We start from the raw sequence: 12865 nt of genomic DNA on the forward strand, positions 1-12865 counted from the left end.
CTATTGCCCTAATACTTTTTCATTAGGAACCCTGACAGAGCAGAGTTCCCCCAAGCAAGTGTCTGCTATGGTACAAGTAATGAAGGCACCTTAGGACACATTGTGGCATCTCATGTATGTATTGTAGACCCTAAGCTCCTCATGGACATGAAGCTGCTTGCCTAAGGTACAAGAGTTGGCATGAGGCTGTACACCCCTTGCCCCATTCCATGGCTATTTATATATTGGAATGGGCATAGTGCAAATGAATTGCACAAGAGAATATCCTATCTAAAGTCCTTGGCCAATAGACAAGATTCCTTGGCCTCCCTCCTAAACAAGTGAGTGGGAGATTGCCCTGTAGCTTGACAGGTATCCCCAATTCACAGGACTTTAGAGATTGCCCATTTCAGCATCAGTCTCCTTTCCTTTTTCATACCTTCCTTCTGGGCTGAGGCCCAGGCAGAATACCGAAGGGCCAGGAAGACTCCAGGTACTTTCCCAAGGAAGGATGCTAAGTGCCTGATGGGGCTTTGGAGTCTGATCCACATGTATCCCTTTGGACTGAGCAAGATGACTGGGCAAACACTGTCCCAACAACCTCTGTATTTTAAGTTTTTCTTTGGGCAGGCAACCTCGAGAGACTTGATGCTATTGAGAGATGGCGTGTACTTCTGACTGTAGAAATAACAGTAAGAATGAGGGGTCAGTGCTTAATGAGCATATGAACCTTGACCACAAATATTCCTGTTTTGGGAATCTGTTCTGATCACTATACAAGTCATAACCACGACCAGAAACTAACCAACCAGTCGCTATTCATTCAAACCAAGAAATACATGTTGAAATTTCAACAAAAACGAAAGGCGAGGTGAAGTACGAGACCTATATGTATTCACCAAAATGGCTGAAGAGCAAGTTTTATTAGTCAATCGAGTGGTTGGTTTCCCCAACTCTCAAGTACCTGTCGTGAGTTGACTACCTTTTAATAAGCTCTAACTACTGGACCAGCTTTCACACTATATATACACATAAAAGCCGTATTCTTTCTTAGGAGAAAAGTGTTTATATTTTACTTATATTTCACACTATATATAAACTTTTAGTTACTCTTCAAAAACCCACTTCTCATTTCAATAGGTGATCTCACTGCCAGAGGAATCTGCAATGTCCTCACATGATTTCTTGCTGCAGAATTTCACCTAAAAAGATTCCCTTGACAGGCATCTTTGTAAGGTCAGTTTATTTTGTTTACAGTAGCCTCCTCATACTCTTCAGTCCTGTTCTTTTCCAGACAACATGGTAACAAGGCTTAATTCTGAGGGGTGGCAAATAGTCTCCACTTTTGAGCACTGGCTCTGTGTGCTGCTAGGATTGGTTTTGTTATATAACTTGTCTAGCTAGTAACCATGAAACAGCCGATGTAGTATAAGTTAATAGCTTTTTCAAATGACTGCTAAGTTTGACATTGAACAGTGTACTTATGTTGTTCATCCGTTGAATGAGAGGAAGCATAATTGTCAAACTTGAAAGCCTCCTGTATAAGACCACTGGGTAAAGTGCAAGCATTATCCCCTAAGAGGACAAAGATTAAAATTTCTTTACATCAAAAAGTTTATTTCTACAACACAATAAAATAGTAAAACAATAACAATTTTACCACTTACAAATAGACAAACTATGTACAGTAACAAATGATACTGGCCTTAAATAATATATACAAAAGTGTTTCTCTTCTCTACCTTCAAAAAAAGTTTTCCAAAGGAACTAAGCATTTGATATTCTGTGACTTCAAACATAAAATAATTCATGTTACATGGTTCTTGGTACATATCAGTAAATACGTACACAATAAATTAAAAGAATCCTCTCTGTAATTTCTGTTCAATGTGATAAAACCAACTACATGACTGGATTGTCACATACTTCGAAAGGTGCAAGTGAGATATCTGAATCTTAAAAAAGTATTATGGAAGAAAACCTTTGTCAACTTTACAATGACCTTCTCAAATGACACCACATGTACAAGAAAATTTAATATGAGCTTGGCATGCATAATTCCAGAAATCTAACCAAATTTTAATAAGACAGTAAGAGCTACAGCAAAAACTAACTTTACAACACTTTATATTGTAAATTGGTTTTTTAAGACACTGAAATACATCACACTGGAGGATCCTGTTTGAGATTCTACACCTAATTTAGACTAGCTCCTTCCTAAACTCAATTAGGATGAATTCTGACAAGACGTTTTACTGACTGGTTTATTTCTTTTAATTCTCCTAAATGAGCAATCACTTCAGATGAGAAATGGAATACCATAAAAAACTAAATTACCTTTTATTAGTTAGTAAAAAAGCCTGCAATTGGTTTGTTAAAGTGCAGAAGAAATAAATTCATTAAGAACCATCCAGTAATGCATCCAATCAGAACATGTTCTGGTTCTGAACACACTAACTTTAATTAATATGGCATTTTTTATTTGTACAGCTACTTCTATACAAGTCGGTTATCAAAAGAAGCTGTAAAATATCTGTAGCCAATACAAGAAAGATTAAATCATTCATAAATTTCACATTACCATCACCTACACACCTTCAATGAATGATTTTGCTACACAGCTACTGTATCTTATGACATGCTGCCATTTAGTTTTTTATAAACTTTTTAATTCCCATATTTCACATCCAAAGATTTTTTTTTAGCACAACCTCACCAATGTTTGACATGCTAATCAATTACTGTATTAAATATGTGCACACATGGTCCACTGGTTGACTATGTAACATAAGACAACAACAGATAGCACTGCTAACAAAACTGCAACAAAGAAAGGCTATCCTCTGGAATTTCACTGTCCAGAAAACCAGTACCTAGCAAACAAATCTTAAAAGTTTCTTACTCTTGCACTGTGAGGAGGATGTATATAATCTCGAATTAAAAGTTAACTTGGGCTCTGACCTTCAATATACACCAGTGGACTTGTGGATTTGGACCCACATTTAACCTAATGTCTATAAGGCAACACCTACGTATGTGCAGCTACTACAAAGTACTTGCATATTAAACTCTAATTTATAACACAGAGCTCAAGTAAGCTGCTTTGATTTAGAGTACATTACTCCAAAACTACATTCCTCTAATTATTGCAAAGATTCTCAAATTTAATACACACAAATAATATTCACTTGGACAATCACACAACCTAAAATAAATTGCTCACCACTGATAACTAGAGAATATGTAATTATCATACTCATTAAGATGTGAGGCAACAATAATAATAAATATCACTGACTAGGTCTGGAGTCTCAATAAGACTTACAAAGTAGATTTACAATGTAATGTCTGTGCTACAAGACATTCACTATACCCTATCTCTTGTTAGGCATATAATTTATATGAGTATCTTAAGTAAAAAAAAATGCTTTGGAAATAACTTACTTGGTAACTTTACTTGATATGGTTAGGTGAGTATTATAAGCACAGTTTCTCGGTTGTTCTGTGCCATGCTTTACTAATACTGTATATTACAAAACTATAATAAAATATCTAAAATCTACAGCATAAATATTACCATACTTGGATATCAATTACTCTGCAAGTTAAAAAAATCTTTTCTTCTAAAAATATGTCAAGTTCTCAGCACTTAAATCACAAATGTAAGATAAAACAGGAAATATTATTTTGGGTAGTTATAAAAAATAAAAAGAATTACATTTCTCTTGTTAAACTGTAAACTTCAATAACTTTCACCTCAAAGTCTGCATCAGGTGTAAGTGGGGGATTATTAAAAGTTTCACAATTTTCAGTCTTCCCAAAGCGAAGTTCCTGATCTAACATGATGCCATTCCCATTCCTAAAAAGAAAAGAAAAACAAATTAATGTAAGATAATACATAAACGTTTTCTAACTTCTCTATCTTATTTCGACTGCTACTTTTGGAAATTGACATTGTATTGCATATCTTTTGCCAGGCAAAATAAACATTGAAATGTTCAACTTATGTGCCTCGCACACCTTTTCATGTATGTATGTACTACTAAGAATCATCTGCAACTTTTAACCACAACTAAGTCAAGTTGTCTAGAAGTTTCTCCTTATCCCTAAAGCAGAATGAACAAACTACTGAGCTTCAAATGTTTAATGAAGATTCTCAGCGTAGTTTTATAATTGGTTAATTTTCACCGCCAATAAGGAAGATAGCTCATGTTTTAGTCAAAGGATTTCAACCAAGGCACTATATGGGTTTACTACTTTTAAATCCATTAAAATTTCAGTTATTTTTAAATAAGATATCCTGTTGGCACAATATTATGTTCTTCTGAACATAATTTAAATAAACAGATTCTATTAGATCTTTAGCCCAGCCTGGTAGAATGGATTGAAAATTGAATCGACCACAAGCTGGCCTCAACTATGGTAAATGTGTCCATTAGACTAAATCCCCATGTAATTAAGCTAATAAGTAACTGGATAATCAAAAGATAGCCAATTCTCAAGTAGACCTGTTGCTTTAGTCATTAAGTATCCTAATTCTTTAGCAGACCTTTCATACTGCATTTAAACCAAGCTATTACTAAAGTAGCCATACATATCATATGAAGTTGATCATATTAGGTTATTGAAGTAGTATAACACAAAAGGAAAATGCAACTTACCCTCCCCCAATGGTAATCATATTACTGTCTCCATGCATGAAAAGCTCAGCTGAATGTTTTAAGTTTGAAATTCCAGCCTCCTCCTGTTGTTGGGTTATACCAACCCACTGATACTTTGCAACAGTTGGGCGTAGACTGAATAGAAATGATTCTCCAGTCCCAAAATATGTCTGTCGATTCCCATACTCGTCAGTTATGTTCCGCTGAGCCCAAGCAGTTGAGCAGTAGGCACCGAAGACATGGTCATTAGTAGTGCGGATACACATGAGAGTTGGTTCGTGCTTTTCTACACGCTGGAAAAAAAGTCAATATTCATAAGATATTTATTAAAAAAAATAGGATATTCTAAAGATACTTGTTAAAAAAATAGGAACTGCTACCAAATTCTAAATTGGTAATTTAGCAGTTATGAGTTAGCCACAACTAGGCTGAAAAAAAAATTTTTTTCCCATGAAAACAAAACTTTCAAACATTTTATAGTTTTTTATACAGCCAATCCAGATAATTTACCAATTGCTTGGTTTTTAGGCAAAGGCTCAATGCTGGCTGGATATAAAGTGATGAAGCTGTTCCATTAAGTACTTGCTAGTAAAGGGATTTCCAAGAATTTTAATGCATACCAAGTTTCAGTAGGGCCCTAATCATAAAATTAGGGTATCAACATTATAACTAAAGGGTACAATAAGCACGAAATTTCCAAAAAGAGCATGTGAACAACAAAGACAAATAAAAAAAAAAATGTGGATAATATTTTACCTGGAAGAACGTTGTTAGGGAGCATCCATGTTCTTCTGTTGTGTAAATCAGAGTTGGCTGATGCAGTGTCATTCTTGTAGGTAACCATGACCACAATGTCAGCAACTGGTGAATGATAAATAAAATTAATATTTTTATTTGGACAAAAACAAAAAAAGGATATTGTAAAATGAAGATAAAAATATTACTACTACAACTTACATCAGAGGATGATAAAAACTTGTACAAAAAGAATAAGTCCAATGAAAGGAAAACTTAATACTGTATGTACTGCTGATTTATACTACAGTAATTTTGAATTACTAATTGCAAGCTTGCAAAGTCAAGCTGCAGACTTCTTCAATAACTCTCAAAAAACACTAATCTTTCCATACCTTTAAAGAACAGCCACAACTATAATTTCATAAAATTTGTGCTAATTTTTTAATTTATCATACAGCAAATAACATGGTACAAACTCCTTGGCTTTTAGAACACAGTATACATATCTCAAGACAAACCTCATCTTTGCTGACAATCATTGATTTGACGTTTTGGATGGGGTATTGGCCCATTGAACGGGCACGAGGGGCAGGTGAGCGAGATCCCTTGTGAAAGCATGAGCAAGATAGAGACATATGACTATTAAAATGAGAACACACAATATTCCAGAGGATCCAGTGAAAAGAAAGCCTTAGATGCACCCATGATCCATCTTCATTCCCATTATAAAATTGCCATAACCAAATTTTTTCATTATCACAGAACACCAGAAATAATTGATTAGTAATAAAATATAGAAGTGTCATAGACATACAAATACTACTGAGGAAACTCCAGTGCATGCAGCTAAGTAGATGGATTCTATTTTATTCCTTATTAGTACATTAAAGTTGCATTTTGGTTAATGACAGAACATTTTAAAACAAGCAACATTTAAAAATTCTTAAAGAGCAATGAACAATAGGAGTTGACTTGACTTGCTGTACATAGTTTTCAGTACTTGGGTAATAGTGTACGTATCAACATTTGTCCTGTATAGGGTCCAGAATATTTATTCAAAGAGTGGATCAAAGACAGATATTACTGAAATGTATGAATCCCAGCAACTGATTCAAGTAATATATTTTAATGAAAAAAACTAAAAAAGTTGCCAAAAAGCACTCGTTAAAAGATAAAGTCCTAAAATTTTGTCAAGATAGCACAAGTCGATAATGCGCTTCAGACAAAAACTATCACAGTGACATTACGCATCTAAAAGGATCAGGGTCTATCACTAAGGTTTTGCTACATTGGCATTACAATGTCATTATTATAAAACAATAATACATACAGTTGGAGAATTTCCTGTTGCCGACTGCATAAAAAGAATATTACTGTACTTTCTATTTAAAAACTGAATTTTCATTGTTTCTATGCAAAGGGAAAGTAAACCACTGCAAGACAAAGTGCTGCAAGTTGCTCATAACGACAGGAAAACAAAAGTATAGCACATAAAAGCAGTACCAAATGCCTTCCATAAGCCCAGAGTAAGTGCATTAATATAATAGCAGTATACTGTATAAGTATATAATAAAGCTTTCAATCACTAAACTAAGTGAAGCATATCTATATTAATGGAATTTGAAATGAAACATACCTCTTTGATTGTAAGAGTATGTGACATCATCTTGATGTCAGCTTGGGCCTCAGAAGTTGGTAAACCCTCCAATGACATTGCTCGTGTTAATCCAGGAGCCTCTGTTATATTGCACGAACTACCTGAAGTGACCATGCAGCGCTGACTCTTGAGATACATTTCCGTTTGTAAAATTACTCTATTGATTTCAGTCCTTCTGAATCCTCTTATGCCAAATGCTGTTTTTAAAAGTTTTTGGGGAGGGACCTGAAAGACAAAAACAATTACCTCAGCTAACAAGTAATGATCAAGAAGCCAGAATCATCATTAAATTGCATTATATAGTTCTCTGTATTTTACAACAATGTATGTACAAGGCAGTGAGTCAAAGTTAACATCAAAATTTACCTGTATGCTTTGGCAATACCGCATGATGGCATCTTTTAGACCTCTTGTTGGAAGAGAGGCAGCCATGGTAGAATCTCTGGTAACAGCCTTTACAAACATTTGAAAGATAGCCATTGCAACTCTGAGAAGAACTTTTGCCCCTTCTAACAGGAAACAGTCAATAACACGTACCTATGAAGTAAAAAGATAAAAAAACTTAATACTCAATTTTAATGAAAATACTCAATTTTAATGAAAATGTTGTCAGATATTCTGACATTTAAATGTTCAGTGACTTACTATACACGATACAAAAACAAGCAAACTTACAACATGTGTTAAAGGAAGAGCAGCCAAGATCCACCAGATCCATCCCTGGAAAGCTTCATCAATTTGTTCTTGAGTCACTCCAAATTTAGCAAGAGTTGAAAAACCACGCTGTAAAAAGAAAAAAACAAAAATCAGTTTTAAGCATACCAAACATGATAAATCACAAATAACCATGGGAAATATAATTATAAATTATATAGAAGAAAAGTTACTTAAAAGCTTAATTTTACTTACAATGTGTTTCCTGCACAGTGTTATGGCAGCTCGCCAAGTAGCTTCAAAAGAAACTTTGGTCTGTGTGATGAATTTATTCTGTGATCCACCAACAAGAGCACACATACAATTGTATGCATCTGCCTCTGTTCGAAAATAAAGACAGGACATTCGTTAATAATTACGGAAAATGCAGCCAATTGACTGAATGCAACCCACATATTTAAAATTCCTTTTCTACAAAGAAATATAATTTTATAAATATATAAAGTACCATAAAAATTAGATGGGGGGGGGAAGAGACTCACCATCCATGTAATGAAGTAGAAGTGCACACAATGCATACAATGAGGGAGCATATGTAATTGCAGGATTTGAAAACGCCACAACTGACAAAACACGTTCGCAGGCAGAAACTCCTCTTGGAGATAGCGATTGGCTTATCAAGAAATTTGTATCAATGCATGTAGGAAGCTGCACCTGACATTCTGACAATTCTGTTGGCAGAAAACGAGAGAATTAAGATTCCAGCTGAAATCAAGTCTAATGAAACAACATTCATGGTAGTATTTCAAATCAAAAGTACTTTGCATATACTTTTACATTTAGAGCCTGACTTTACACAAAACTGAAGAACTAATGTGATAATTTACCTGTAGTACCATACATTTGCTTGACAGTGTCCCAGTAATAAAAATCCCCAAAATCTTTTTCTGTGGAATGGTAGAGGCATAGCTGTTTCCACAGTTCTTCACGTACAGGACTGCTTAAACCCCATTCACTCTCTCGAACCATACTTTTGGCCTGAAAATTAGTTTAAATTATGCATTACTCTATGAACTGTAATACAAAGAGCAATAAACCAAATAGTTTAGGAACTGCTGTATATGTAGTCATCAATCATATCATACTAAACTTACCTCTTTCATTCTGGATGCTTGTAAATGGGTCTTGATATCTTCCCACTTGGGCTGGGATGATTCATCAGCTGTGTGCGCAAGGCTCTGAACTGGTATCCTGGACATGTCAACCTGAGCAGAGAAGGGAGGTGGGTTGGTTGGAGTCTTATCATCAGACAGGGCTTCATCTTGCTGATTTCCCCCAACAGTCATCTTGATGAGATTTCCTAAGAGTTTAACCTGCAAACATAAGGAAATCATTTGGTATACATTAACTGAAGATACAACCAAAAATAAATTCTCCATCTCTCAGTATTTTGGAAAATTTTATCAATCAAAGTTAAGAGAAATGGTGGCTATCAATATCCAGGTCATTAAATTAGTCAAAATTTATTGATAATATTAAGTACCTGCTTCTTTACTTCTGCAATTCGCTTGGTTTTGGTAGAACCATCAACAGGCCACTGGATTAGAGAACTTGGAAAAGCCGAGATGGGAACAGCAACTGAATTGTCAGTAACAATCTGGAAATTTGGAATGAGACAATTAGGATAATCCTCAATTTATATTCTCAAAAAATACTGAAACAAAATATCCTCACATATACCAATAAATGTCCATCTGTTTTATTATTAAAATACAGCATACTAGTCTTACCTTAAGCTGGTTTAAGTCAACCAAGTCTATGTTGTTATTATTGCCAGGATCATCGATGGGGTTTTCCCTCTGAACAAAACTATCTTCTAGGCAGTAGTTAGGTGTGTCGCTGGAATCAAGGTAAAACTGTTGCTGTTGTGATGTGCCTTTGTTGGAGGGTTGCTGATGGTTACCGCCACTGCGGTTCTGTTGCTTCTTTGTGGAATTTAGCCGTGATCGATGAGAGTGGATTGCCCCCTCATTATGCCGGTAGGCGATACCATGTGAGGCTGCAAAGGCCGCAGGATACACATTAGCTATGAGGTCGTAAGTCAACATTTTGCTGATGATGTGAAAAATGACAGGAAGGCTAAAAAGTGAGGATGAAAAGGCCTTATTCAGAAACTCAGAATTGGTTATGATCATGAACTACTTTTTGGACTAGTTTTGAGAACTGCTTCCAAGAAAAGTTGCTGAATTGTTTCAATATGCAATTGAAGGGGCAGCTATGGTGTGGGTAATACAATATACCCACAGAACAGAAATATAAGCATTAAATTTTGAAGTAATACTCTAGCAGAGAAAGAGGGCAGTAAAGTGAGGTATGAAATCTGCTGACCAGGAGCTTTGAGTGGAACCATGAGGTACATGGTTCATGGAGGGAAGTTGATACTTAGGAGGATGGAGGAGGAGGAGGATGATGATGATAATGATGATGTGGATTGAGGCAAAGCTGAAAAAAATAAAGAATTGGGTCAGTGGAAGTATTGACTGTAGGTTGATGTGGTTGCTTAACCTAACCTGAAGCAATAGGGGACAAGACCTATCCTAAAAAAGTAGGATGTTGATATGAATACTACTAGAGTAAAGTACAAGGATCAGAATACAAAGGTTGTGGAAGAGAAAATGGTTTTTGTGATTTCTTTTGCATTGAGGCCAGGAAACTTTGGGTGCTGACGTCCACACTTCAGTAACTCTTAAACAAATACATCTTGGAACAGCAACTGATTTCTATCCACAAATCTAGTGTTTGATTAATTCACAGTTCATATATATTTCTTTCATCTGAAAAAACAAACAGTAAACGTTGGCAGATCTACAAACAACTCTACTGTTGTACAAAATACAGTAACATGTTATAAACTCGACAATCTTTTTCTTGTTTTATCACTTGTGGTAAGCTTATTTTATCAGTATCACCCCTATCACGACGTTTATCAGTATCATCCTATCACCACAGCAACTTCTGAACAGAGGCAGAACTACGCAAAACGTCCAAACTTAAATACACTGGAATGAAAAGCATTTCACCAAATCGTTAATTTCACAAGGTTTGTATTGACACCAAATTAAACCAAAATACGAATATTCCCCGGAGTAACACAATTCAAATTTTTTTTTCCCGCAGCGGAGTCGGAATATTCAACCGACTTAGTGTAATTTCTTAACAAGGAAAGATAAGTTATAAAATATTTCAACAGATTCACGAAACACGCCGGATTTTTCCCCCTTCATGTCTTGAAACGGGCCAACATAAATGTGACCAGGTTCTAACACAAGCCAGCCAGAGGTTTAGGGGGAGGGAAGTGAAAGTTCGGTTGCTACATCTCGCCCACACAACACCTGAAGTAGAGATGAGGAATCTAATGTGGCCTTTCCACACATTTTCGACCTTAGCAACATCGCCCGACAATCTTGCATGACCCAGAGATCCGAATCGGGAAGGAAACGACCTCATCTTTGACAAAAAAGTGAACCTCGTTATTTCTTTCTCCTCTGTTCCATTCAACGTTCTCGTTTATCACTGGAAAGGCCTCACCGACAGGCCAAACACCCATTCGACAGATCCTTTTGTTTTATTCCACGGGCATTAGAGGTTACGGAGAAGTAAAGGCTTCTGTCAGTGATCACAATCAAAACAACACTAACGGATGAGACATGAAGCATAATATGACTTATCTTATCTAATCGAACGAATTTCTCTCGGTTTTATCTTTTTTTCATATTAATAGGACCCATCTCCAAAAACTATGATTCGACATTAGTTCTATTCAGTCGTTATATCAAACAGAACAGATTTTGCGAGAAAATTAGTATTTATCACTTAAAGAAAAGGAAATAAAAATATTCCTGCATACACAAACCCGGTAAAGTAACGCAGGAGAAAGTTTGTAAACGGTCAAATAATAGTTGAAATGAAGGCATCTAAACTATTCAAAGATATATCTACATAAAACTCGAAAAATGCTGACAACTTTCCTCTGATAAATTTCCGTTTAGACACTAAAAAAAAAAAACATTCAAGTGTGGCGCAAAACCTCCATAGATTTCTATCTAAAGAGCATTGAAATCTACCAGTCAACAAACCCAGCCGCAGATGCTGCTTTCACGTGTCTCCCAATCAAGTTTCTAGAGGCTTCCAGATCAGAAAAGAAATTGTTCTATCTCGCACTAATATTCTATACCTTTCCACATACAATCATACAGATGATAGTAGATTAAATCAGAAAAGAGAATGATATATGAGCTGTGAAAAGTTGAATAAATGTGGTACTTTAATCCTTACACATTTCAAATTAGAAACCGAAAATCAACTAGTAAATTTGCAACAAAATAAACAAAAGGAGATCATGTAGGCAATTGCAAATATTCTGTAAACTGTCCTATTTACAAATAGATATTTTTATACGAAATAATCACACATTAACTACATGTAATTAATAGCAGCTTACCATAAGTCGCAACCATGGTGGCGATGTTTTTGGGAGTCTCTTGTACAAGCAAAAGGAATAGCCTGTTAAGGCTTTTTCAAATCAGAGAGAGAGAGAGAGAGAGGGAGCTGCTCGAGACGAACGCAAAACTCGTCGAGGCGTTGCGTGGCGTCGACGACAACAACAGGCGAGAACGGGAGTTCCCCGGAGTGTCTTAAGAGTTCACACAATGGAAAACAAAAAACTTAAAACCTGTCACTTAGGGATTATTTTCAAATGCTCTGCGAAGCATAATTCACTTATTTCCCTTTTATTCTCCGTACCCAACTTAATTTCGAGCGCTGGACGGGGAAAAGAACTGCTTTTAGATGCAATACGTCACTTAGTTAAAACTATCACGTAGGATCAACGCACAGGTGAGGACGCTTTACATTGCGACCAAGAGGACGGCTCAGGTGTAACTAACGCCGAAGCGCGTGGTCAGCGCCTCTTATGTAAGTTACTCTCGGTCGGCGGGTCGAGTTGCCGGTTAGCTCTCGATCGTCACGCATAATAGTATATACTTTCATATTACTACTGGAATGACATATATCATGGAGGTGTTTAATGCACGAACGAAACGGGCTGGCCTTGCAATGGAGGAATACAGAGTAAATTACAAAATATACCCTCAGAATACCGATTAACCATATAATT

The 12865-nt window shown here is 35.9% G+C and overlaps 1 protein-coding gene across 5 annotated transcripts; it reads right to left on the bottom strand.

The window, feature by feature from the left end:
• Nucleotides 1-1575: 1575 nt before the first annotated feature.
• On the bottom strand, nucleotides 1576-12639 carry LOC135196130 (GTPase-activating protein skywalker-like). 5 transcript variants are annotated; one of them, XM_064222651.1, is made up of 15 exons: nucleotides 12191-12639; nucleotides 9480-9748; nucleotides 9233-9346; nucleotides 8844-9062; nucleotides 8577-8727; nucleotides 8232-8420; nucleotides 7945-8069; nucleotides 7711-7818; nucleotides 7402-7572; nucleotides 7015-7260; nucleotides 6709-6732; nucleotides 5897-5983; nucleotides 5397-5501; nucleotides 4641-4933; nucleotides 1576-3838 (listed from the first exon to the last, which is right to left on the bottom strand). In XM_064222651.1, exons 1-15 carry the CDS (start codon nucleotides 12204-12206, stop codon nucleotides 3694-3696), a joined length of 2262 nt encoding a protein of 753 aa, XP_064078721.1. In that variant the 5' UTR covers nucleotides 12207-12639; the 3' UTR covers nucleotides 1576-3693. The 5 variants fall into 5 exon arrangements, with proteins under 5 accessions (XP_064078721.1, XP_064078719.1, XP_064078717.1 ...); XM_064222649.1 differs by lacking the exon at nucleotides 12191-12639 and adding an exon at nucleotides 10078-11375; XM_064222647.1 differs by lacking the exon at nucleotides 12191-12639 and having other exon boundaries at nucleotides 9480-10043.
• Between the last annotated feature and the right edge of the window lie 226 nt (nucleotides 12640-12865).

The sequence above is a fragment of the Macrobrachium nipponense genome, chromosome 17 (genome assembly GCF_015104395.2).
Source record: "Macrobrachium nipponense isolate FS-2020 chromosome 17, ASM1510439v2, whole genome shotgun sequence".
Lineage (NCBI taxonomy): Eukaryota > Metazoa > Arthropoda > Malacostraca > Decapoda > Palaemonidae > Macrobrachium > Macrobrachium nipponense.